Below are 25,752 nucleotides of genomic sequence, written 5' to 3' on the forward strand. Positions count from 1 at the left end.
GCAGTGGGATAGAGATATGGAGGTACATCGTGTTTCCGGTGGAAGGCTCCGATAGCATGCACTCCCCCAGGACAGGAAATGCATGGAAGCAGGTGTGAGCAATATACCTGGTTTCACACACCCAGATTCAAGACACTGTGTCTGTCTTGGATAGAAGGGATAAAAGTGTGGAGGTGTGGGGCCCTAAGCTGGAGGAGGCAGACCTGAGAAGACTAGAAATGAGATCTAGGAGTGGGGAAGGGGACAAAGAAGAAGTTTACAGAGGTTGACCTGAAGCTGCTGCTGAGTGGCCGAAGGGAAGGGAACTAGAAGTAGTCGGAAAGCAGTCTTGGGGGGCTGTGTGGTAGCTTGGCGGGGGCTCAGAGTGTGTGAGGAAGTAAGCCAGCATGCTAAGATGTCATCAAGAGGCTTGCTGTGAGGAGGCTGTAGTAACTGGGTGGCCTGTAGCAATGAGGATGGGGTCTTCTTTGAAGGCGGAGACTCTTGAAGCATATCCGTTTGCTTTTGTGAGAGTCAGGAGGACCACGTTAGAAGCATGAATGGAGAGGGCCAGCCAATAAAGTCTCTGGAGGTAGAAGGAAGGGGGCAGAATGTGGGTAAGAAAGAGAGAGCTTGGCCTTGGACCCCACTCTTGAGATTGTACAGGAAGAGGGGCTGTTAGCTGGAAATGGAAGCAGGTACTGGTGGAAGGCAGGCAGCAAGCTTATATGCCTCTAGGCGAAGGGAGCTGGAGGTCTGGGAGCTGTGCAGATTGACTACATTATTTGTAAAGTGGCAGAGTGAGCAAGATAGAGTAGACCTCAGCAGGTAGCCCGGAGAGCCCAGGGGGAGCCCGCTGGATGCCTTGTCTGCCTGCCTCAGTGCTGCAGTATCCATTACCTAGTGTGGGTCAAGCAGTGGTGGGAAAGGAGGGCTGATGGGATGACTCAGCAGGTTAGAGCTCTTGCTGCAAAATCATGAAGATCTAAGTTCAAATCCTCGACACCCACATAAAAAAATAGGATATGGTCACATACACCTGAGCACTAGCACTGTCGGAAGGCTGAGTCGGGAATCCATGGGGCAGGTACACATGTTCACGTATACATACACCACACACACATACAAAGACAAGGAAGTGAGTGCATGTAGGACACTGGTAAGAATGGTAAGCCTGGGGGACTTTAAGTCACGGCTGAATATTCAGGGCTGTAAGGATGAAAGTGGGTGATGTGATCCCCAGGGGTAAGAGTAGAATGCTGGGGTCTGGAGAGACTGAGCTGGGGCAAGAGGTGGGTGCACAGGGGGAGGTTAAAGGTCATTCCCAGCACTGATGTGGTGTTCTGCCACTGGTGAGTTGTGGGGTGTTGAAGTTACCTAGGCAGTGAGTGGCAAACTTGAGGTAAAAGGAAGCCCCCTGTATTGTAGTGATGAGTGTCTAGAAAAGTTGCCAGGCACAAAGAGACACACGCTCGCCTCCTAACTCAAGGAATCTGTTGAATACTTTCCTTCCAAACCGCAGAGGCCACTAGCCACCCCTGGGACTAGCCTCAGACTTTCATGAGCTTAAGCACAGAGCCCTGCCCATGCAGTCACAGGTTAAGGTAGTCTTAAACCAAAGGAGGCCTTAACACCGCTTATCCCCAGAGAGAATTATATTCTCCGAGTGTTCTGGTGCGTGGATATATATATTTGATACCGTGTTTGTGTGAGACAGCATATGCATGGGAAAGACGCTGTTAGAACTCCATATGTGCATGTGAGACACTGCACATACCGTGTGTGTGTGTGTGTGTGTGTGTGTGTGTGTGTGTGTAACAGTAGAAAGCTAGTTCTGAGGGAGTTAGGCTGTCTCAGCAGCAGTATGCCTAGAGGGCCTCAGGATGGCTGGGTGAGTCTCCAGTCCCTTGTTACTTGGTCACTGTGCCTGTGAACCCCACCCTCCATTTGCCTGCTTTCCCCCCATTTGTCTTCCCCAGCCCCATCTGCCCCTCCCCAGAAGGTGACATGTGTGAGCACGGGCTCCACCACGGTCCGGGTAAGTTGGGTTCCACCGCCGGCTGACAGCCGCAACGGCATTATCACCCAGTACTCCGTGGCCTATGAGGCAGTGGACGGCGAGGACCGTAAGCGGCATGTGGTGGATGGCATCAGCCGTGAGCATTCCAGCTGGGACCTGTTGGGCCTGGAGAAGTGGACGGAGTACCGGGTGTGGGTGCGGGCACACACAGATGTGGGCCCTGGCCCTGAGAGCAGCCCGGTGCTGGTGCGCACCGACGAGGACGGTAGGCCACAGTGGGTAGCAGTGTCGTGAGGAGGGGCGGGAACGGGAGGCATGCCATCTGGGGCTGCCTGCCAAGCACCCAGGATCTTCCCTCCATAGGACCTGACAAACTCATTAGGCTTAATGGTCTAAACACTGGGGCAATGTAGTTGGTGGGGTAACCCATATCCAGGTCCTGGCTTCTGGCCTGTCTCCAAGATAGCTGAAGCCTTAAACCATAAAGGACTATGGCAGAAGCAGCAGCCCCACCTAATATGAAAGCCAGGCTTGGAAAGATGAGTGCAAAAGACTCAAGTGGGCTTTGGCTGGATACTAATGAAATTTGTTACAGATGGTGTGAGCCTAGGTAGTTGAAGGTGAGGTACCTCACTTCTGGTTGTTCCCCATGAATAAGTAACCCTGCCAGAGGGCTTCACAGGGATGGCCCACGGCAGGCAAATCAGCCAGCCAAAGAAACAACATTGGAGCCTTTCCCAAGGGGGTGGGTGGAGAGTCATGGTCCTAAAGTTAGCTGAACATGCCTAAGCCAGGCTCAGTTCCCCCGTGTCTGAGACTCTTCTCTGCCTGGCCCCTAGTGCCTAGTGGGCCACCACGGAAGGTGGAGGTTGAGCCTCTGAACTCCACTGCTGTGCATGTCTCCTGGAAGCTGCCCGTCCCCAACAAGCAGCACGGACAGATTCGTGGCTACCAGGTCACCTATGTGCGGCTGGAGAATGGTGAGCCCCGAGGCCAACCCATCATCCAGGATGTCATGCTGGCTGAGGCTCAGGTATGTTATTGACGGTCCTGGGTGGTAGGGTAAACAGTCACCAGTGTGTCATAGTTACTCCCTAGAGTCCAGATTTGTTCTTCCAATGCCTGGCCTCAGAGGTGTTTATGCATTTTATGGTCATTGGAGCTGCCTTGATCTGTCAGGGCAGGAGTTATTGAGATCGGGAGGTGAGGTCCATGTTCCAGAGAGACTTTGGTTTTGTGTTAGGATTGTTAAAGCTGTACTAACCTAGGTCCTGCTACCCCTCCACCATGGTAGCAGTCTCATTGCCAGTGCTCACAGGGCTCCAAAGACCCCAGGTTCCCTGCACACGGCACTGGCTTTATCCTTGTGGTTTGCAGAAAGCACATTTGCTCTGGCTTTGAGCTGAACTGTTGTCCCAGGCAATATTGTTCTGAGTATCCATCCCCTGTACTGAGGCAGACAAGACTTTTCTCTATCCTCTGTGGCCTCAAGCCACTGACTGAGGCAAAGCTCTGCAGATAATCACCTGAGTGTCACTTGGCTCCTGACCCCTAGTGTTTATCTCCGAGGCTAAGCCTGCCAACCCTTTCCTGTTGGAAGCTTCTGTCTTCCTGGGGGTTCTGCCCACAAGCTTACAGTGAGGCCCCTGGAGTATTCTGACCCCCATCTTGCTATTCCATCAAGGAGCACCGAACGCTGTGAGGTTATATGTATGGCCAAAATGAGCCAGCATGTGGGTGGCAGGACTTGGATAGGAGGCCAAGTCTCTACCCTGAGAAAGGATTAATCAAGTATTGGAAAAACTGTGTTGTCTGCCCTTGGTCTCCTGTCCAGAACCAGGTCCTGAGGATTCTTAGGCCAGCACCAAGTCCCGACAGAAAGAGCCTAGATTCCCTCTCCAACCAAGTGGGAACCCCATATTCTGCAGGCTGTGCTGAGGGATGATTCACTACACAGACAAACAGCCTTCATACCCTTAGCTAGGCTCTACCCTCTGAGCCAAAATTCTTTTCTGCCCAGAGGGTGCCCTCTTTCTTCTCCCAACCTGTCTGGGCTGAAGGACCCAGGGGTGGGGGAGGTGGGTGTGTTCACCAGCCTGCATTCCTAGGGCAGGTTGAGGGCTCCTCACAAAGTCTCAGCAGACACACCCGCCCAGAAACATCCAGAGAATGACTTGATCCGGCCCCTCCCATCCTAGGAGCCTGGCGCCACAGCTGCAGCCACTGTGGTTCCAGGAAAGTCACGTCAGATACTTTTGTGTGCTGGTCCCCAACAGTTTGAAGGGGGTTGGGTAATAAGATCAGGGACATTGTCCCCATATTTGTGTTCTCTAAGAGGAAATATACCCAAGCTGGCTCTAGGGAGGCCATGGAAGACAAGGCCTGCCCTTGCAGTCTCCCGCCCCCTGGGACTGTGTCATTCTGCTTTGGGCCAGTGGGAGACCAGATGGCGCACTTATCCAGCCTGGCTCCAGGGCCTAGGTATTCCCTATGTGACTCTTGTCAAGGACACCCCAGCCTGCCCTTATCCACCCAGTAGAACCATCTGTGCAGCCCAGGGCCCCAGTAAGATCAGGAAGAAGCATGTGATGTATATTCTCATCAGATGTGTACAACCCAGCCTGCCTCCCGTGCTCCCTCTGTATGAGACTCGACGCCTCCTTTTGTCCCTTCCTTTTGGCTTTTCTCTTACTGTTGTGGTTTAGTCTAGCTATTTTCTGTCCCCTTTCCTTCTCTCCTCTCCCTACTCTTCTTTCAGCCTCTTCTTTGTCTCACCTACCCCTCTATCTTTCTCCTCTCACTACCTGACACAGGAGAACCTACCTGTGATAACTCCACACCAGGGCTCAGGAAGCCCAGGTCTCCCCTCATGTAAGGAACCCTAACTAGACCTGGTCCCAGCCCGTTCTGCAAAGTAGACACAATCATTCCAGAACTCTATAACCTCTCTATATTCTGTCGCAAAGACTTTCTGACAGAGCTGGCTCGAATAGCAGGTGCCCAGGCACTCCAGCACCAGGCTAGTGGACAGGTCAGGCCAGCTATATGAGGATGATCTGGCTAGAGGACTCCAAACAGGGCCTGCCCCTCACTAGCCAACCCCTAGCTTCAAGACTGCAAGGCTTCACATTAGAGTCTTCAGTCCATATACCTGATCACTCAGCACACCAATGCACACTGGTGTTAGAATTTACCACTGCCAGCCAAGAAACTAGTTTTCCTATTTTGACTCCAGGCACCTGTAGAATCAAAATCAGGGGTTTGAGGTCTCCCTGTGGCTCTGGGGTAATGCCCAGGCTCTGAGCTGGCTACTCAGCCTTTATAATCTCCCTGGCAAGCCTGACTCTTGGCCCACTCAAGCGGTAAGTCCAAACTTATGTCCTGGGACACTCAGCTCAGGTGACCCTAATTTAGTGTCTCAGCTAAGAGCAGGATGGATGGTTGGATAGGGAGGAAGATAGATAGATAGATAGATAGATAGATAGATAGATAGATAGATAGACAGACAGACAGGGCTGAACAGCCATAGCAGGACATTGGGACTCTAAGTACATACCAAGGTATGTAGTCATCCCTTAATGTCTTCCCTCTTCCTAAGCTGTCAAGTCTGTCTCCATATCTGATAGTCCACCATGTCTCCCTGCCATCGACAGGCCTGGCACACACAGTTGGTGCTCAGTGATGCAGGGACTTGTTGTCTTTGAGTGGGGACTGGTCCTGGGCTATCACCTCAGTGGGTACTTCAGAGCTATCTATCAGTTCTCCATGGGCCAGGTCCTCCCCAGGCCAAATTCTTCACCATCCTGTCTCCCTTTTTCTCCTCCTCCTGCTGTCAGTGGAGACCAGAGGAGTCCGAGGACTATGTAAGTAACAGGTGTGCAAGCACGGGCAAGACTGGGTCAGGCTGGGCTCATGGGACACTCCCCCTCTCCCAGCCTGTGTTGCCAAGATCCACAGGGCATCAGCCACATCCAGAGAAAATTGGCGTGTAGACATGAGCACCAGGCTGAGCAGTGATTGGCGTTTCCTCTAATCCGTACTCCTCGCCTGTCGAGCAGCAATTTGAGGCCAATGTTCACAATCGACCAGGACCTGGCCCCTGCTCTGGCCAGACAGGGATGGAGTTAAATCCAATCCTGATCGTTAGGCCTTATTGATCCCTAGAGTGAAAAATCACCTGCTCAGGCCCAGGCTGGGAGAAGCACTGGGAGCCAGGTCCAGCACCGGTACTGCTGGAGCCCGAGCCCTGGGAGACCCTCCAGCTTGGCCCTGAAAAGGGTTGTTGGCATCTGCAGTTGGCCCCGCCTGAGGCTTAGAGCTGGAGGGACACCAGGGCTGGTGCTGACAGCCCTATTCCTACTGAATGGTGGTACCCTCCCTTCTTCCTCCTCCTCTCTGTGTGGCGTGGCTTGGTCTCCTGTGGTGTTTCTCCGCATGTCTGGGAATGATGCCTTTGCTGATGGGAGTGTGGGTAGGATCTGCTAAAATAGGAGGAAGTGGAGTGGCTGACTTCTTGGTTATCAGTGGAAACTAGAGGGGAATGTGTTCCCGGGTTTGAGGAATTCTTTGTCCTGTCTTTTTCTCCCTCTTACGTGGTCTCAGGAGGAATTAGATATCACAGTCACTGGAGTAATCGGGGTCTCTCTAACTTACAGTGTTGTACTTTGGCCCTCTCCTTTATCCGGTGTTCACACGCTGACCACCCCTCCCCCCCACTCTGTGTGTGTGTGTGTGTGTGTATGTGTGTGTTTGCATTAGTGTCTGTAAGTGGTCTTGCACCAGCTAGTTCAGGAGGGATGGCAGTCTGTGTGCATTTGCATGCCAAGAGACAGGAAGATACCTGGTGCATGCAAGGCTCTGTATGTGTGTAGAGACCTCATGAGGTGTCACTCACAGCACAATGGAATGAAAGTAACAGTGTAGCCCTTTGTTATTCTCTGAAAGGAAGGATGAGCTGTCTGCCCGAGGCATGGGGCTTCTGGGGTGGGTGGCATGCTCCTAGCTCAAGTTCCACCTGGCTGTCCTGCCTCTAGCTGAGTAAGGATTTGTCCAACTTCACCTCCCAAGACCCTGGTCCTATGTACCTGGCCACCCTAGGCTACAGTCTTCAGATGACTGATAGTCTAGCTTCTTCTCACACAGTATGATGGGACCTGCCTTTCCTCCTTCTCCTTCAGGAAACCACCATCAGTGGCCTCACCCCTGAGACCACCTACTCCATTACCGTTGCTGCTTACACCACTAAGGGGGATGGTGCCCGAAGCAAGCCCAAAGTGGTTACTACAACAGGGGCAGGTGAGTGAGGGGTCAGGGATAAAGTTGGGTGGGCAGCAGGGAGGGCAGCACCAGAGCCCAGTGCGTGCTGTTCAGTCCCAGGACGGCCCACCATGATGGTCAGCACCACGGCCATGCACACGGCGCTGCTGCAGTGGCACCCACCCAAGGAGCTGCCTGGAGAGCTGCTGGGCTACCGTCTACAATACCGTCGGGCCGATGAGGCGCGACCCAACACCATAGATTTTGGCAAGGATGACCAGCATTTTACAGTCACCGGTCTGCACAAAGGGGCCACCTACATCTTCCGGCTTGCTGCCAAGAACCGGGCTGGCCCAGGTGAAGAGTTTGAGAAAGAGATCACGACCCCCGAGGATGTACCCACTGGCTTTCCTCAAAACCTTCGAGTGACAGGACTGACCACGTCTACTACGGAACTGGCCTGGGACCCGCCGGTGCTGGCAGAGAGGAATGGTCGCATCACCAACTATACCGTGGTCTACCGTGACATCAACAGCCATCATGAAGTCCAGAATGTCACTGACGACATACACCTTACACTCTTGGGCCTCAAACCAGACACCACTTATGACATCAAGGTCCGTGCACATACCAGCAAAGGCGCCGGCCCACTCAGCCCCAGCATCCAGTCCCGGACCATGCCCATAGAGCAAGGTGTGTGCTGTGGTCATGGCACTGGCTGCCCAAGCGGGACCGCTCCTAGGGATCTGTGCTGTACTTGACCCACTGACCTCTCTCAACTGATCCACCAGCTTCTGCTGTGTGACACTTCACGCTTTCATGACCGCTAACCTCTAACGAACAGGCACCACATTCTTGGGTGTCCGGCCCTGACCTCTGCTGTCCTTGACCTACTGACCTATCTACGTGACCTTCCAGTCTCTTGTGATCTTTACCCACTGATCTCTTTTTGCTACATCACCTTCTAGGGTGTGCAGCTTGCTCTACTTTGGTCTGTGGCACTAGTCTTTTGGGGCCTAACCTACTGACATCCAGAGACCTTGTGGCCATGTACATCTCGTGACCACAACCCACTAATCCCTGGCTACCCTGACCTGGTGTCTGAGCTAAGGCTTTCACCCATGCTCTTTTGGAGATCTGGCCACAGGCACGGTGGCGTCCCCAGCCGGCTCAGTGTTCACTGTGGACTATGCAATGTGAAGCTGCCGGGGTCTTGGTTCTCACCGTTAGTCTGCATCCCCTCCCTCCCCTACTCCTGTGCTTCAGCCGTTGTCACATCCTCTGGCTCCTTCACCCCACCCCAGCTTGCCACAGAGCTCACTCCCTCCTCATGCTTCCACAGTGTTTGCCAAGAATTTCCGTGTGGCCGCCGCAATGAAGACATCTGTGCTGCTCAGCTGGGAGGTCCCTGACTCTTATAAGTCAGCTGTGCCCTTCAAGGTGGGTACACTAATGCCAACCTAGACCAGCGCTCCCTCCCACATTGGCTCTGCTTTGCCATCTGATCCCAGTGTGCACACGTGTGTCTGTGAACTGGATCCTCCTGCAGCCTCTCTGCCCTGCAGACCTGTGCTGGGGGTCCTCAGCCAGAGGCATTGGCTGCTTCTCCTCTTTCCCTACAGATCCTGTACAATGGGCAGAGCGTGGAGGTGGACGGGCACTCTATGCGGAAGCTGATTGCAGACCTGCAACCCAACACAGAATATTCCTTTGTCCTGATGAATCGTGGCAGTAGTGCCGGGGGCCTACAGCATCTGGTGTCCATCCGCACCGCCCCAGACCTCCTGCCTCAGAAGCCACTGCCTGCCTCCGCCTTTATAGAGGATGGCCGCTTCTCCCTCTCCATGCCTCAAGTGCAGGACCCCTCGCTAGTCAGGTATACAGAGGAGGCTGGAGGCTGGTGCAGATCGGAATCATAGCCACGGCTGATGAAGGTTCTGATTGTTACTCTGTCCACACAGGTGGTTCTACATTGTGGTTGTGCCCATTGACCGTGTGGGCGGGAACTTGCTGGCACCAAGATGGAACACACCAGAGGAGTTGGAGCTGGACGAGGTGCGTAGGGAAAGATCAGCACTGAGGGCAGCCACGTGGTGGGCAGTGGCCATCCTTCCCTAAGTGTTGCCCCAGGAGTACAAATCTGGCTGTCAGCCACTCCCTCTCTGGGGAGAGGGACTCTGAGAGGAATCCCCAGGAGATTTCTGAATACTCCTGAAGGGCTTACAGGGACTTCCCTTGAGGTGTTTGGTAAGAATCTCATGCTATAGGAGTCACTAGAGACATCTCTGCAGCTCTCGGTGTCCTGAGCTCTGGACCTCAGAGAGGCCTGTGGTGTAGAGCCCACAGAAGGCTATACCTTAAGCCTAAGTTCTCCTGAACACATGAAATCACCTGTTTCTTCCTCACTGCTCATGTGGAAACTGATTTCTCTGCTTAGGATGAGGTTATTCATGAGGCTCTTCCTTATAGGCTACCAGGAGGGTCTCGCTCTCATGTCAGGGAGTATCCTTGTAATGGCGATGGCCAGGCCCATGGGGCCCCTAGGGAGAGGGAGCCCCTATATCAGCCTCAGTAGCTGATGTCCCAGGTTATGCTCCCAGGCCTTGTGTGACTCTGTGTTCTGCTCTGCCAGCTTCTGGAGGCTATCGAGCAGGGCGAGGAGAAAGAGCAGAGGCGGCGGCGGCGCCAGGCAGAGCGGCTGAAGCCTTATGTGGCAGCTCAAGTGGACGAGCTCCCTGAGACCTTCACGCTGGGGGACAAGAAGAGCTACCACGGCTTCTACAACCGGCCCCTGTCTCCGGATCTGAGTTACCAGTGCTTTGTGCTTGCCTCTCTCAAGGAGCCCGTGGACCAGGTTGGCCTGATCTGCCATGACTCTCAGAACCCTGACACCCCAGGCCTGATCTAAGACAGGCCAATCTCAGACCTTAGGAGACCCCAGGTCTGCATTATCCCTGAGACTCCAGCATCTTAGGACTAGGACAGCCCTGAGGACCAAGACCTATACTAGGTATCCCATGACACTAGGCCTCAGGAGGACCAGACCTAACGTGGCTTTGGTAACCCAGTCCTGCTGACCTGCCACAAATCAGTCTTACAGGGTGTAGAGCCTGGGCCAGCCCCATGTATCCTGGTCTCAGTGTCCTCTCTGGGTTTGATCGGTGAGGGTGGGAGCTTTCTCGCTGTGCTCACAGCCCTTGCTGTTGCTTCACTGGACCACAGAAGCGCTATGCCTCCAGCCCCTACTCGGATGAGATTGTAGTCCAGGTGACACCAGCTCAGCAGCAGGAGGAGCCCGAGATGCTGTGGGTGACAGGCCCTGTCCTGGCGGTCATTCTTATCATACTCATTGTCATCGCCATCCTCCTATTCAAGAGGTGAGTGCCATGCCTGGTTCTGGGAGACAGAACCTGCCTCTTGCCTCTCTGCTACTCTCTGGTGCAGTGTTAAGTGGGCCATCTCAGCCTGGCCCCTGGGTGCAATGGGAAGCCAGGATGGACAGAAGCAGCGGCTCTGTGTGTGTGCACATCTGTGCAGGTCTGCCTTTATGAAAAAGGGTTGTCCCCAGGCATGTCCATCTGTTTCTGTGTGTGTGAGTGTGTCTGTCTCATCTACAGTTTTCAGGAGCCACTGCTTCCTGGTCTCCTGCTGTAAGCACTTTTCTTCTGCCACTAAGTCCTGGCTGGTTATCTGGCCTCCTTTCCTCCTTAGGCCCACAAGAGGTCCAGGCTGAGTTGCAGACCCTTATCCCCATGAGTACTTACACAGCAGACATTTACTAAAGGCCATTACAGCCATGGCTATCTTAACACTTTCCTGTCTTGGGTAGTTGTAGCACCTGTCCTTGGAGGTGCCCCGATGCCCTCTCAGCTTCCAAGCCGCTTCCAGATATTTTACTTGACCATCCACAATTTTGTATTTATATATACATATATATTCTGATTTTCAAGATAGGGTCTCACTGGCTATAGCCTTGGCTTCCCTAGAGTCTAGGCCAGGCTGGCTTCAGACTCACAGAGATCTGCCTGCCTCTGTCTCCCATTTACTCTAGAGACTGAGGTAGCAGGATCCAGAGGGCTAATCTGGGTAACTTAGCTAAATCCTATCTCAAAAAAAAAAAAAGTCTATTTGTTTTATTTTGTTTTGTTTTGTTTTTAAGGTGAGGATCTCAATGTGGAGTGCCTCCCTTTGCATGCACAAAGTCCTGGGTTCAACCCCCAGTACCACAAAAACTTAAAAAGTTTTTTTAAAAGCCTAACCTTTGAGCCTGACAGTTGAAATGCCTGGTTGGTTAATTGTGTCTTTAGCATGTCCCTTGACATGAATACACTAAATAAATACAGTCCCTAGGCTCCTGCTCTGCAGCAGTGCCCACCCCTAGTCCCCAGTACCCCCTCACCTGGTAGCTGTTTACTCCTCGTTCTTACCTATAGTCTCTGGTGCTTCAGAGACCTCTGGCTCCTGGTCCCACCTTTATACAGCCCCTCATCTATCCCAGAGTGCCCCACTGAATATGTGCTGGGCCTACAGCTGCTTCGGCTGAGCCTCCAGCAGCTGGCACATGGCCAGCTGTTGAACATGTCCTGTTCTATGTGTGATGTGTCACCTCATGGAGGTACCCACGTCCCTGTCATTACCCTGCCCTTGTCTGGACCCCATAATCCTTGGCAAGTTCACTCCTTCCTCTTGCAGTGGACAGACCTATAGGTGGCACTAAGGAGTGTCCCTCTACCCACCTACCCTCACCATCCCCACTTGGGTTCCAGTGTCTATGTATAGAGGTGAGCTCCCTGAGGTTGTCCTATGGGTACCTTATCAGGGTCCCACATGTCCCTTGTCATATGAGGGCTGAGTGCTCCGCAGCAACAATGACAATTCCTTTCTTCTGTCCTTGCCTGTCTCTCGGGACCTAGTAAACAAGAAAGGTAGGAGTTGTTCCTTCTCTCTGTACACACCTCCCCCTTACTTATCCCTGTGCACATCTTGGGCCTGCAAGGAGGGCTGGAGCTCTGACCGAACCCTCTTAGCCTGTGGCTTTAATCAGCAAGCTGCCTGCTCAGCACAGTAGGCTCTCCAGTTCTGGATGAATCCTCATGGGCATGAGGGGCAGGCTCTGTCACGCTCCTGTTAGTCCAACTCTGTACCTTCCGCAGTAGATGCTCCTCCCTGGAGCATGTGCACGCTGCAGCCCTCATTGCTTCCCTGAGTCCACAGAGCTCTCCACAACCCTCCTTAGACTCCCATTTCTCAAACCTTAATTCCTACAAGAGGCCTTCTCTGCGCTCGGCAGAGCAGCAGGGAAAGGTGTCCCGATGCACACATGTGTGGGTGTATTTCCAGGTTCTCCCCAGACACTCCCATGCAGGGACTGCAGGTGGTCCCCTGGTAGTCTGTCTCTGACCCTGTCCTTTTTAGATGGACTAGCTGACACCAGTGAGAGAGGACTCTGTCTGGCTAGGGCCCTGCCGTTCCTGCCCCTCCCCTGCTACTCTGGACATTTGCCCTGAGAGCCAGGCAGCTGGGACCCAGTCCCTTGTGATGTTTGTGTGTTTGATGTGCCAGTGCATGTTTTTTCGTGGTGGTTTCTGCTGCCTCAGCTGTGGTCGCAGCAGCTACTGCCCAGTGGTGACCTGCCTCCTGTCCAGAGGAGCCACCAGCCTCTCTGACCTTCCTCCCTCGCTGCACTGCTCCTGTGCCCACTCCACACCTGCTGTCTCCCTGCCCCATCCCTACCCTGTGTTCTCTCATGTTGACGCTGCTTTGCCCCTGGCTCACACCCGGAGATCCCAGGATAAGGTGGGGTGGTTGGAAGACATCTGTGGCCATGGGAGCTGCCTATGCTCCAAGTTTTCACTAGCCTTTTCTTGATTCTTTAGGAAGAGAACACACTCTCCATCATCAAAGGATGAGCAGTCAATTGGGCTGAAGGACTCCCTGTTGGCCCACTCTTCTGACCCTGTGGAGATGCGAAGGCTTAACTACCAGACCCCAGGTAGGGCTGTCCCTCAGCCTCTTGGCCTCCAGCTCAGTCCCGCAGGCCGTAGGTCTCTCCCACCAAAAGACCTTAATGCACACTTCTGGCTGCTTCTGTTCCTTCTTGGGTCCCTTTGTACTGACATGACGGAGGCATCCATATCCAACAGCTGGACAGGCTAGAGACTTCTAGAGACAACAGAGGTCCCTGTGTGTTTCTAGTCTCTGAATGTGGACTGCAGGGGACCTCTTGAAGCCCACAGCTCTGGCACAAGTGGTCAGTCTCTATGTCTGCTCTCTGGCCCTTGACCACACACACACAGCAGGCTGTCTTAGAAGTGAGACGATGTAGCAGACAGAATGATAGATAAGGGGCTCACACCTGACTATTTCAGGTTCACTGTGCAAGGATGTGGGGTCCCAACTCCAGGATCAATACCTGTCCCTTCCCCTGAGCTGCTCTCATTGACTTCGAACTATTCCTTCCACCCGGAATATCACTCCTTCCCTACACCCCAGATGTGTCTCTCAGAGAGCCACAGTCTCTCTAGCTGTAGCTCCTGAACCTGGCTCGCTCACCCCCGTCCTTGTATTTATCGCGCTGTAGATTCTCGCTGGATACCCGTGAGCACAACAGTGGGATGAGTGAGTGGAGGAATGTGTGTACACAGAGGGCTTGTGTATGTGTGAGCTGGTTATCACTGTGCATCAAATTACGCCCTAAACTCAGCAGCTTAAAACAACAGTAATTATGTATTCTCTCTCACAGATTTTATGAGTCAGGAATTCAGACAGGGCACGGTAGGATCAGTGTCTATTCTAGAAATACCCAGGCCCTCATCCGGAAGATTTGAAAGCTGGGAACTAGAATCATTTAAAGTGAGGCTAGCAAATTATGGCCTGGAGCCAAATATGGCCTTCTATCTGCTTTTATAAATAAATTTGCCCGGCACACTACTACATCCATTCATTTCTGGGAACGTTTGCACTATACTTGTTTTCTGGCTTTTGGTAGTAAATGTTTGCCAACCCCTGGGTGGTCTGTTCAAGTAGTAGGTAGTTGACGTGCTAGCCTCTTTGTATAGCCTGGACTTCCTTACAGCATGGTGACTGAGTTCCAAAGACACGTGTCTTGAGAGAGTGTGCCATGTGGCCCCAGCAGGCTGTTGTAACCAGTGAGTGGATCTGTGAGTGGTGCTAGAGGAGACTGCTCTCAGAGGGCGCCTTACTTCATGGGCACTGTGCAGGAATTTGGGTTGGAGGTGCCTCTAAGTGGAAGCACAGTGTGTGTACATCAAATTAAAATCCTTACGGGTATTTCCGCAGCGTTGGAGCCAAGAAGTAACTGGGGCTAGGCAGAGGTCTTGACCAGCAGACCGAGCAGCTTAGACTTCACCCTGACCGACCAAGAGAGTCGTTGAATGTCTTCATCTGAGGAGCAGCAGGGCTGCTGTAAAAATGCCTCTGGCTGCTTCTGTGGAGAGCGGGCCCATGGGAAGAAGATCGGCAGTTAAGTGATAGGAAAGCGAGGGCAGGAGAAGAGCAGGCTCTGGGAAGCTGAAGGTGGTAAAGCAGAAAGTGAACTGAGCTTACACACGGATGCAAAGACAGCTCTGTGGCTGCTGCCATAGAGCATGTCCAAGTGGCCTTGGTGTCTGGACTTTGTGCTGACCTCAGCCCAGAAGCCACCAGTGTGAGTGGTGCCAAGGATCAGGCAGTGGTCAACGCTCAGAATGGGCAGACTCTCCCAGGATGAGTAGGAAGGGCAAAGGGAACCCATGACGACAGGATTGTGTAGTGTTAGGGGAGCATGCAGACAGAGGTGTGGGCAGAAAGGCTCCCTGTCTCGGGTGCTAGCGTAAGTGTGATACTGAGAAGGTGGGATAGGACCCAGCCTTCAAGAAGCAGGAGTCTTTCCATGGGTTGAAGAGCAGCAAAGGGGATGCGGTGTGAAGGATACCATGGGTACATGATATCCCCGAGAAGAGAGGAATGTGAGATTTTAAAAGATTTTTTATTTCCAGTATGGAAACCATTTGAAAATGGCCACGGTCAGATTTTGAGGGGCTGAGGGCTGGGTTGGACTGACATTTATTATAGGGTCTCAAGAGGACACTCAGAGCTCTGGTGTTTGGAAGCTCTCACTTTGGGGGAGGGGGACTCTCCATGTTACTGGAAAACGTGAGCTTATAATGGGACCTGATCACACTTCCATCTATGCCCTTCCTCCTGCCCTTCCCCCACAGACCCTTCAGTGTCAACCACAGAACCAGGTGACCAGAAAAGGGCTCCTGACCTCTGCTCCTGTCCCATTGTTTTATTGATTTGTTTTCTCTGCAGGTTCCAGTGCCCCCAGTTGCCCGAATATCTCAAGTTAGTTTTCAAAGTTCCCACATTTGGGGACACTTTGGCTTCAGTGTGTCTACACTCTCCTCCTTTCTCACTGTCTCCCCTCTTCCTCCTTGCTTTTCCCCTTGCCGTTATCCACCCCCCCCCGCTGTCTCCCCTCCCTCTGTCCCCCCCCCCTCCCGTGCCCACTTGGCTTCCTCCAGTGTCTTCTCTCCCACCCCGTCTCCCTGTCCCTGCCTCCTCTGGTCTCAGTCCCCCCCCCCCCCCCCCCCCATGGTTCCATCCCGCTCCCTTGCCTGTCTTTGTAGCTCCCTCCCCATCTCTGCTCTCTCTCTACTTCCTGTGTCACTCGGCCACTGTCTTTGCACTCCATGACCATTCCACCCACACACTTGGTGCCTGGGATGACAGGGTCACCAAATCTCCTGGGGTGACTGGCATCAATGAGGGGTGGGGGTTTTGCTTCAGACAGGTGTGGTAAGAGCCCAGCTTCCAACCTGTCCACTGCCGCCATGTCCCTGAGCTTGCAGCCCCATCTTCGTGGGAGGAAGCCTCTTGTTCTCTTAGGCAGACCTGGCAGGCAGAGAGCCCGGTTGTCCCTGTGCAGCACCAGATCATCTGGACATGCTTATGTGTGCTCACAGTATACACGCCTCCCTCTCTGGCCTCCCCTGATGCCCAGCCACTGTGTGTTCTCCATTCCTGTCGCCACCGCCGCATGTGCTGTTGTCTCCATGCCACCAGTGCCGAGTGCTTCATGATCACACATGTACACACATGCCTTGGGCTGTCTACCACCCTGCTCAGAACGTACACTGATGCTGCCTGTGTGTCTGCTCCACCTCCCCCAGGTATGCGAGACCACCCGCCCATCCCCATCACTGACCTGGCAGACAATATCGAGCGCCTCAAAGCCAACGATGGGCTCAAGTTCTCTCAGGAGTATGAGGTGAGGCACCCACCGTTCCCACCGTGTGTCCTCAGTCTACCCAAGTCCATTTTTGTTTTGTCCTGGGTCCCAGCTGGGGCTGGGGTGTTGGGAGGTAGGCCAGGGAGCTCAACAGCAAAATTCAATTGGTGCTGGGCTCGGCCCACAGGCTCGCCATAGCCCTCTGGTGGTTGCCCTGGGACATGTTTCAGAAGGCTCTGCTAGGTGCCCAGGCAAATGCCTTTATGCCTACAGAAACAGACACTGATTTAGTAACAATGGCTGTAATAGCTAATCTCCAAAAAGAACAGGTCAGCACCAGGATCCTTGTACTTGGTCCCTCGTGGAGTGGTACTGTCACAGTCTTGTCTTACATACCAGAAAGCAGGACTCAAACAGGAGTGAGTTGCCCCGAGTCAAACAGCTGAGGAGTAGTGGAGGAGCCAGGATTGCCACTTGAACCTGACCCATGCTGTCTCCATGACCATCCACACCTCAGGCCTGCATAACAGTGTTACTGAGTCTCTCGTGGTGACTGTCGTCAGTGAGGGGCAGGAAGGTTGTCCTCAGGCCAGCTTCCATCTGGCTCCCATGTGCATGCAGAAACACAAAGCAGCTCATAGATAGAGAGTCGAGAAGCCCTCCAAGTACTCACCTCACTCTGGCCTTCATCTCTGTTTGCTAGGAGCTCAGACTTCAGGGTCAGTGAGCACCTGTCCCTACAGCTCTGTCAGGGACAGTTGAGTGTCCCCAGGCCATCCAGTCAGGGGAGGCTTGTTAGAAAGGAAGTGATAAGGAGACCCCCCTTTCTTCAGCTCTGCTGTGTCTCTTTGCCAGCACTTGGCATAGGCCACGGAGGATGACTGATGGACAGATGATGGATGGGTCCGTTCAGTTGGACCCAGGGGGTTGCTCTCTTAGTCAGGTGTCCACTCTTGAGTTATGTTTGGGGGATGTATCCCTGGGTACTGGAGTTGCCCTTCTAAGGGCAATTGGCCAGGTATATCCTAAAGGCAATGGGCCAGGCTTCCAAAGAAGAAAATTGAGCTTGGCAGGTAGACAGATGAGCATGTCTCTGCATAGCAACGATGCCACCTCTGCTGTAGAGGCAGAGCCTGTCAGCCGGGCATCCTGCATTTAGCTTGGCTTCTGGCCAAGGAGACCTTCCTTGTTTTTTAGCAATATTCACCCTTGTCCTGCCCCACACCTTGCCATCCTTCCTATAAGGCTCTGCCTGCTTTGGCGCCCAGGGCCCCTGCTCACAGCCATCACCTTGGCACCTGCCCTCCATTCCTCCCATCTGAGCTTTCTTTAAAGGGCCTTCTTTGTCCTAGAAGCCTCCAGATGTATTGTGGACTCTCCCGTAACTTTCTCTTTCATGGTCTGTAAGTCATTTGTCACATTGTTGCTAGCACCTAACTGTGTGCCAGTCCCTGTGCTGAGTGTTGGACATACAGATGGCCTTGGGACACAGTCACTGAGAAACACAGGCAGAGCAGTGATCGGTGCTGTGAGTGTGTGGTTCTGACAACATGCACTGAAATCATATATAGCAAACACAGTGGTGGGTGTGTCTGGTGGGTGTGGCCTTGCAAAAGTGATGAGCCAGCCTCCCTAGAGAATAATGAGACTGGGACCAAAATGGAGGAGACTGTGATATAGGCGTTGGTTCTGTCCATCCACAAAGCAAGGACAATAACTCAAACCTTTCTTGGGTAAAGAGATGGAGAAGTGCACACAGAGGCTTAGAACAGTGCTGGGCACACAGTGAGCTCACACAGAAATGTAGCTGTTAGCATTTTTGTGCCCTGAGCCAGTCAAGAGCATGGGAGGCTTTTGAGCAGGAATTTGATACTCAGATCTGCATTTTTTGAAAGACTGTTCTGGCTGAAGGACAGAGTGGGTTGGAGTAGGGCAAGAGAAGAGGCCTAGAGGTACTAAGCGGAGCTAGTTGCTAGCTGCAGGCAGCGGCAGCTTGTTGAGAATAGAAAAGGAAGGGAGTATGGGGGTGTGGTCAGCAGTGGGAAGGGCCTTGGGAGTTTCTAAGATGGACTTCAAATCTGGCTAGGCTTCCTGGGTCAGTGATTGGTACTGTCCACTGAGAGGGAGGTCATAGCAGAGCCTGCTTTGATGGGAAACTGAGCTGACCTTTAAAAGGACTGGGGGTGCAAAGACCTGCGAAGCTTGTGCATGGAGATGTCTCAGGCCCTTCCGGGTAGTAGGGGCAGCTCTGGCATGTAAGCATGAGAGTCCTGTGAATGGGGTGGGGGTGGCTGATGGGAGTGACTCGGTCAGTGAAGCACTTAAAAAAGGTGAAGGTTGCAGGTATGGCTGTGTAAAATGGCCACATGTAATCCCAGAGTGGGGAAATAGAGACAGAAGCCACCATGGTCCTAAGCCATCCTGGCTTACTTGGTGAGCCATAGGTCACTGAGAGGTCCTGGCTCGAAGGCAGAGAGTGTTGCTAGGGTTGTCTACCACACAGGTGCACAAGCACATACATGTACACACATGCATTTTAAGAGAGAGAGAAAAGGAAAAAAAATCTTGTGAATAGGCTATGGCTGAAACTAATTTGGTAGGGTGCTTGCCTAGAATTTCCCAAGCCCTTGATTTGACCTCCAGCATCACATAAATGGGGTAACACACACTAATCCCACCACTCACCCACACATAACATGGAAGTAGGAAGATGAGAACTTCATCCTTAGCTGCATAGTAGGTAGTAAGTTCAAACCTAGCCCAGTATACATGAGACCCTGTCACAAAAAAACCAAACAAATAAACGAAACAACATTTCCTGAGCAATGAATGTAGAATGAGAAGAGAACCAGGTAGGAGATTCAGAAGAGCTTAGGTACTCCATGCAGGGAGAGCAGGATCAGAGAACATGGGAACTGGCAGAATAGGAAAAGCCAGAGATGGAGAGGAGAGCTGGGCAGCATGGTGCGTGGACCTGGAACCCAGACGGCTGCATCATCATCATCATCATCTCATTCCACCAGTTGGGGGCAGGGCCTGTCCCATGACCCACCTGGTCCTCATCCACTCTACAAGGGGCTGCCGTGGAAGTTTGAGTCCTCAATTTGTCTTTTTCCATACTTGGGATGTGTCAGCCCTATGGCTGGGGAATGTAGGAGTTACTTAGCTGCAGAGCATCATGGGTAGGCCTTCCTTGACCTGGGCTTCACTCTCCCTGTTTCTTCCATTTCCGGCAGTCCATTGACCCTGGTCAGCAGTTCACATGGGAGAATTCCAACTCGGAGGTGAACAAGCCCAAGAACCGCTATGCAAACGTCATTGCCTATGACCATTCTCGCGTCCTCCTCACCTCCATTGATGGTGAGCCAGGGGCACACTGCCCCTTGTCCTTTGCTGTCCTCTGCTCTGCTCTCCAGAATGCTCTGAGCACAGTGGGCTGGCTGGGGCCCTGGGTTAACGCTCTCGCATCCCTTTGCGTCTTTAGGTGTTCCTGGGAGTGACTACATCAATGCCAACTACATTGATGGCTACCGAAAGCAGAATGCCTACATTGCCACACAGGGTCCGCTGCCTGAGACCATGGGCGATTTCTGGAGGATGGTGTGGGAACAGCGTACAGCCATAGTGGTCATGATGACCAGGCTAGAGGAGAAATCCCGGGTGAGGAGGATGGACAGGAAATGACTTGGTGATGCTGGGTACTACCTTCTGTGAATGTTTTCAAGGGACTCCCCAAGGGCTATGGTTTTCCTGGATTATTGTCTCAGTCCCAAGATACAGGGGAACTGCTGGGATGTAATGTAGCGTGTTCCCCAGGTGTTTATGGGTTCCCGGGATGTTAATATGTTTCACCAAATGGTGTCATTTTCTGGAATGTTAATATGTTCCCCAGTTTCTGGGGTGTTCCTGGGGTGTTCACATGTTCCCCAGATGCCAGAATGCTCCTGGGGTGTTCACACATCTAAGTTAATTAGTGGAAGGAGCCGCTGATGTCTGCTTTTGCACTGCGAAGCATTGACTGGAACATAAAATTTACAGAGCTTGAAAATGGGGCATAAACGTTATGGGTAAATTTGGCAGAAAATGTGCCTGGTGCGATCTGGTGTTGAATAAATAATTTTCAATTATGGTCCTCCTTCAGCCAGTGAGGGCAAGGGTGGTGGCTTAGTGAGGAAGAGGGCAGATGAGAATCCAGAGCTGGGGCCTGTGTAGTCAGGTAAGCTAGACCTTTCCCCTGCTCTGCCTGTTTGAGCCTTTGGGCATCCTGTAACATTGTCACCTGTACCTTCTCCCCTGTCCTGCCCATCTCCCTCCAGGTGAAGTGTGATCAGTATTGGCCAGCCCGTGGCACTGAGACCTATGGCCTCATTCAGGTGACCCTGGTGGACACTGTGGAGTTGGCCACATACACCATGCGCACCTTTGCACTCCATAAGGTATGGCCCTGAGAGCCCAAGCACTCGTCCATCGCTTAGGTTGTAGCCTGAGTATTATGGGCTGACAGAGGACAGCCTTGGGATCAGAGCCTGGGAGGTGTATGAGGGGCTCTCGCAGCCTGTGTTAGGTGGGTATCTGGTGTGGCTTCTGAGTATCACCTGAGAGCGGCTGGTCTGGCCCCTTCCCTGGGTCTGTGGCAGGCAAACCTCAAACCTCCTCATCTCTATTGATGATTCCCCAGAGTGGCTCCAGTGAGAAGCGTGAGCTACGTCAGTTCCAATTCATGGCCTGGCCAGACCATGGGGTTCCTGAGTACCCCACTCCCATCTTGGCCTTCCTGAGACGGGTCAAGGCCTGTAACCCACTAGACGCAGGCCCCATGGTGGTGCATTGCAGGTGAGAGTACAGCGCCACCAGAGGGGAGGGGTGGGAGATGAGGGAACCCCTTCCCCAAGCTCTGCTCTTCTTCTCAGCGCTGGTGTGGGCCGCACAGGCTGCTTTATAGTCATCGATGCAATGCTGGAGCGTATGAAGCACGAGAAGACGGTTGACATCTATGGCCACGTGACCTGCATGCGCTCACAAAGGAACTACATGGTGCAGACGGAGGACCAGTATGTGTTCATCCACGAGGCATTGTTAGAGGCTGCCATGTGCGGACACACTGAGGTGCTTGCTCGCAACCTCTATGCCCACATCCAGAAGCTAGGCCAAGTGCCTCCCGGGGAGAGTGTCACTGCCATGGAGCTTGAGTTCAAGGTGGGACTCCAGGGGCCTGCTTGACTCCAGGGGCCTGGACCCTTCCCAGGGTCATGGGAAAGCCTCTTTGCAGGAAGCCAGGCCTGACAGAACCCTTCCTCCTCACAGTTGCTGGCCAACTCCAAGGCCCACACATCTCGCTTCATCAGTGCCAACCTGCCCTGCAACAAGTTCAAGAACCGCCTGGTGAATATCATGCCCTATGAGCTGACTCGGGTGTGTTTGCAACCCATCCGTGGTGTGGAGGGCTCCGACTACATCAACGCCAGCTTTCTAGATGGCTACAGGTCGGCATGCTCCCCCTATCCCCCGTCCCACCGTGCCTTTTGGTACCTTGGTCTGCTTCTGGTTGGGAGAGTTAAGAGCTAATCCAAAAGATCAGAGTGAGTTGGGTACAGAAGTGAGGGCTTCCTGGAGGAGGGCTGCTTTCTGAGCAGGGTCCTAAGGAGCTAGGCAGGGACAGGTGGGGGCAGCAGCACCTCCAGCATGTCAAGTCTTATGTCACCCAGACAGCAGAAGGCCTACATAGCTACCCAGGGGCCTCTGGCAGAGAGCACCGAGGACTTCTGGCGCATGTTATGGGAGCACAATTCCACCATCATCGTCATGCTGACCAAGCTTCGGGAGATGGGCAGGGTGAGCCCACCCCTTCCCCTAGGGCCCCTCTCATAGCAGGGAGGACACCAGCTACCCTTGGGAAAGACAGAGCTATTTTACTGTCTGCTCTTATACCCCATCTTCCCATCAGCATAGCCTCGGACTCGCTTACCAACCCCTGAGGCATCCTGTCCCAGAGTCCTCTGAAACATGGTGTTCTCTTCCACTGGCTTCCCTACCTGATTGTGGGCGGTGCCTGGTGTTCTGTCCACAGGAGAAATGTCACCAGTACTGGCCAGCAGAGCGCTCTGCTCGCTATCAGTACTTTGTTGTTGACCCGATGGCTGAATACAACATGCCCCAGTATATCCTGCGTGAATTCAAAGTCACAGATGCCCGGGTGAGTGTTGGCCAAAGGGTGACATAAACGTGTCCCTCACGCTACCTGAGCACATGTGGGTCTCTGTGCCTCATGGCCCTGTAGCTCACTGCAGGAATGCGAGCCGTGGGCATCACCTCCTAGAGTGTCCTTGGGAGTTAGTCCCTGTGTGGCTGTGCTCCTGGTTTAGAGGGCCCAAGGTACAAACCTTAATGCTGCCCCCTGACCTTCGCTCCCAGGATGGGCAGTCAAGGACAATCCGACAGTTCCAGTTTACGGACTGGCCAGAGCAAGGGGTACCCAAAACGGGCGAAGGCTTCATCGACTTCATCGGTCAGGTGCACAAGACCAAGGAGCAGTTTGGACAGGACGGGCCCATCACAGTGCACTGCAGGTGGGACGGTCCCCGTGGAGGGGTGGGGCGGACAGTAGTCCCAAAAGCCAGGGAAGTTCACCTCGTGAGGGGAGCAGGACTCCTGACACAGCCATTCTCTGAGCAGTGCTGGCGTGGGCCGCACCGGTGTGTTCATCACCCTGAGCATTGTCCTGGAGCGCATGCGGTACGAGGGTGTGGTTGACATGTTCCAGACCGTGAAGACCCTCCGCACACAGCGCCCTGCAATGGTGCAGACAGAGGTATGCACACCAGAGTGAAGGACACGGGTTTCTCCCTATAACCTACAGCTGCACCTGCAGCTGGCCCATGTGTATTCGTTCATGTTCCAGCTGTGTGGTATTATTTGTCCTGCATGACATGCAGGGACAGGAGAGCAGTGTTCACTTGATAATCCTTTCTAGTGTCATGCTTCCTTCAGGGTCAGGGTTAGGCGTCTGTAAGGCCTGTGAGTCTGGGTACAGACAAATGTCCTAGTAGCAGGGGTGAGCACAGGCCTGGGTGAGGGATAAAGGAGAAGTGGCCTTTTGAGACTTCAGCTGGAGAGTACCTGGGCAGTTCTCCGTGTCCAGCATCTGCTCTTAGCCAACAGAGGCCATTCCTGTGGCCTCTGGCTGCAGTGTGAGTGTCCTTCTGTTTAGAATAGCTAGTGGCACAGTTCACACTGACCAGGACCCCCTCTTTCTCAAAGGACCAATACCAGCTGTGCTACCGTGCGGCCCTGGAATACCTCGGCAGCTTTGATCACTATGCAACGTAACTACTGCTCCCCTCTCCTCCGACGCTCCCCTGAGGGGCTCCGGAGGGGACCCAGCTCCTCTGAGCCATACCGACCATCGTCCAGCCCTCCTGCACGGATGCTGTTGCCGGCAGAGCACAGCCCACTGGGATCACAGCATTTCAGGAACATTGCCACACCAGTCAGAGAGCCCAGAACCCCTGGGCGAGTAGGCGGACTGGCAGCCTGGCTCTGGGCCCTTGTCCACCGGGCCCAAACGGAGCCCCGCTTCGAGCTCTCTGTTCAGCTCCGCGATTCTCATGCTTCTCATGGGGTGGGAAAGGGGGCAAAGCCCCCACTTTTTATACATTAGGCGGGGTAGACTGCGGGGTCCTAGCCTCTTCCTCCGACTTTCCTTTTGCAGGTCTTTCACTGCAGATTGGGCTGCTGTGGGAGTTGGGACTTGTTTGTTTTCCTTTTTGAGTTCACGTTGGATCCTTTCTTGTACAACTTCTGCGGAAGGTCGCAGTACACACCTTCCTTGTGCAGAGCTAGGGCCCTACCTGAGCAAGTCGGCTGTGGCCCAGGAGGCAGTGCGGCCCCTGCTGTCCTCCAGCCTTTCAGATGAGATCCTATTCCAGCCAAATGCAGGGAAACACTTTATTTTGTTTGTTTTAGGTTTTGTTTTTCCTTGAGAGCCTTTTTTTAGGCCCCACAGACAGTGGTGGGCGAGGAGGCGATAAGAAACACATCCCCAGTGTGCATTTAACATTCATAGCCTACAACCACAGACGTGTCTGGGGGGAGCCTGGCAAGGCGTTCCTCGTCACCATCGTGTTTGCAAAGGTTCAAAAAACAAAAATTTAAAAAAAAAACCATAAAAATATTTTTTTTTAAAAAAAAAAAAAGAAAAAAAGATTCATCCCCTGGCCTCTACTTCAGATCCGAAGTGGGAGGCAACTCAATGTGCCTGGGGCTCGCCATGGGCCCACAGAGTCTCACTATCATCCCCAGCATTGCAGTGTGGCAGGTGTTTGTAGGCTGTGGGTTCTGGCCACCTCGGTAAAAGAATGGCACAGGTGAGGGCCTATGCCACGCCCCACACACCTCAGGGCCAAGCGGGGGCGTGGCTGGCCCTTCAGGTCTAGGCCAGTGGGCCTGGTAGCACATGTCTGTCCTCAGTGGGACAGATGCTTTCTCTCCTGGTTTGCAGCTGTCTTCAACTCCCCCATGACCCGTTCTTCCCACTCCTTCAAGTTGCCCTCACAAACCAATGTGGCAAGACTACTGGACTTGTATCCATGGTACTATACTCAGTCCTCGTATCTCAGCTTGCTGAGGGGCAGGGAGAGGGTCTCTTCCTCTGGGCAGCACTATCTAGATAGGTAAGTGGGGGCGGGGAAGGGTGCATAGCTGTTTTAGCCGAGGGACTCGATGCCGATGTCCCCAGATATAGCTAGGCTAAGTCAAGATCAGCAGTCCGGGGTTGGTGGTGTTGGATGAAACATTCATTTTTACCTTGTGGATGCTAGTGCTGTAGAGTTCACTGTTGTACACAGTCTGTTTTCTATTTGTTAAGAAAAACTACAGCATCATTGCATACTTCTTGATGGTAATAAATTTGAATAATCAGATTTCTTACATATCGGGCCTCTGTCTCAGCTCCTGTATCTAGAGTGTGGTATCGTAGGTCTGTGGCTAGGGTGGGTTGTGAGGAGTCCATTCTAAGAGGACAATGAGGCCCAACCTGAGTGAGTGCTTATGACGGGGCAGGTCCCGGCCATGGCTTCCTGAATGCAAAATGGAACCAACCATCTGCCTGAGCTGCAGCTGTGGAGAACACCCAGGGCTCTCAGACCCTTACCTTGTGATGCTGTGGACTGCCAAATGGAAGATGTAATGCATTCCCCCACCCCTCCTTCACCCCCATCACCTCCTTCATCTTCTCCCATGCTCTAACGAATGGGATAACCCTGTGGAC

At 53.2% G+C, this 25,752-nt stretch overlaps 1 protein-coding gene across 2 annotated transcripts in view; it reads left to right on the forward strand.

The window, feature by feature from the left end:
- The window catches only part of Ptprf (protein tyrosine phosphatase receptor type F), an 80,744-nt gene extending 55,330 nt beyond the window's left edge, over positions 1-25,414 (forward strand). Inside the window, exons 12-34 of one of the 2 annotated variants that reach the window (XM_028786263.1) lie at positions 1,959-2,264; positions 2,839-3,032; positions 5,836-5,862; positions 7,177-7,294; positions 7,370-7,948; positions 8,598-8,695; positions 8,878-9,131; positions 9,217-9,310; positions 9,888-10,109; positions 10,478-10,632; positions 13,132-13,247; positions 16,429-16,526; positions 19,724-19,847; positions 19,972-20,147; positions 20,804-20,923; positions 21,166-21,320; positions 21,398-21,683; positions 21,792-21,970; positions 22,193-22,319; positions 22,555-22,680; positions 22,899-23,053; positions 23,160-23,295; positions 23,745-25,414. In XM_028786263.1, coding sequence (XP_028642096.1) covers positions 1,959-2,264; positions 2,839-3,032; positions 5,836-5,862; positions 7,177-7,294; positions 7,370-7,948; positions 8,598-8,695; positions 8,878-9,131; positions 9,217-9,310; positions 9,888-10,109; positions 10,478-10,632; positions 13,132-13,247; positions 16,429-16,526; positions 19,724-19,847; positions 19,972-20,147; positions 20,804-20,923; positions 21,166-21,320; positions 21,398-21,683; positions 21,792-21,970; positions 22,193-22,319; positions 22,555-22,680; positions 22,899-23,053; positions 23,160-23,295; positions 23,745-23,813 — 3,914 coding nt within the window. In that variant the 3' untranslated portion in view covers positions 23,814-25,414. The remainder of the gene's footprint in view (positions 1-1,958; positions 2,265-2,838; positions 3,033-5,835; positions 5,863-7,176; positions 7,295-7,369; positions 7,949-8,597; positions 8,696-8,877; positions 9,132-9,216; positions 9,311-9,887; positions 10,110-10,477; positions 10,633-13,131; positions 13,248-16,428; positions 16,527-19,723; positions 19,848-19,971; positions 20,148-20,803; positions 20,924-21,165; positions 21,321-21,397; positions 21,684-21,791; positions 21,971-22,192; positions 22,320-22,554; positions 22,681-22,898; positions 23,054-23,159; positions 23,296-23,744) is intronic. The other variant, XM_028786269.1, reaches the window with a different exon arrangement.
- Positions 25,415-25,752: the final 338 nt, after the last annotated feature.

This window comes from Grammomys surdaster, unplaced genomic scaffold, assembly GCF_004785775.1.
Source record: "Grammomys surdaster isolate TR1022 unplaced genomic scaffold, NIH_TR_1.0 100, whole genome shotgun sequence".
Lineage (NCBI taxonomy): Eukaryota > Metazoa > Chordata > Mammalia > Rodentia > Muridae > Grammomys > Grammomys surdaster.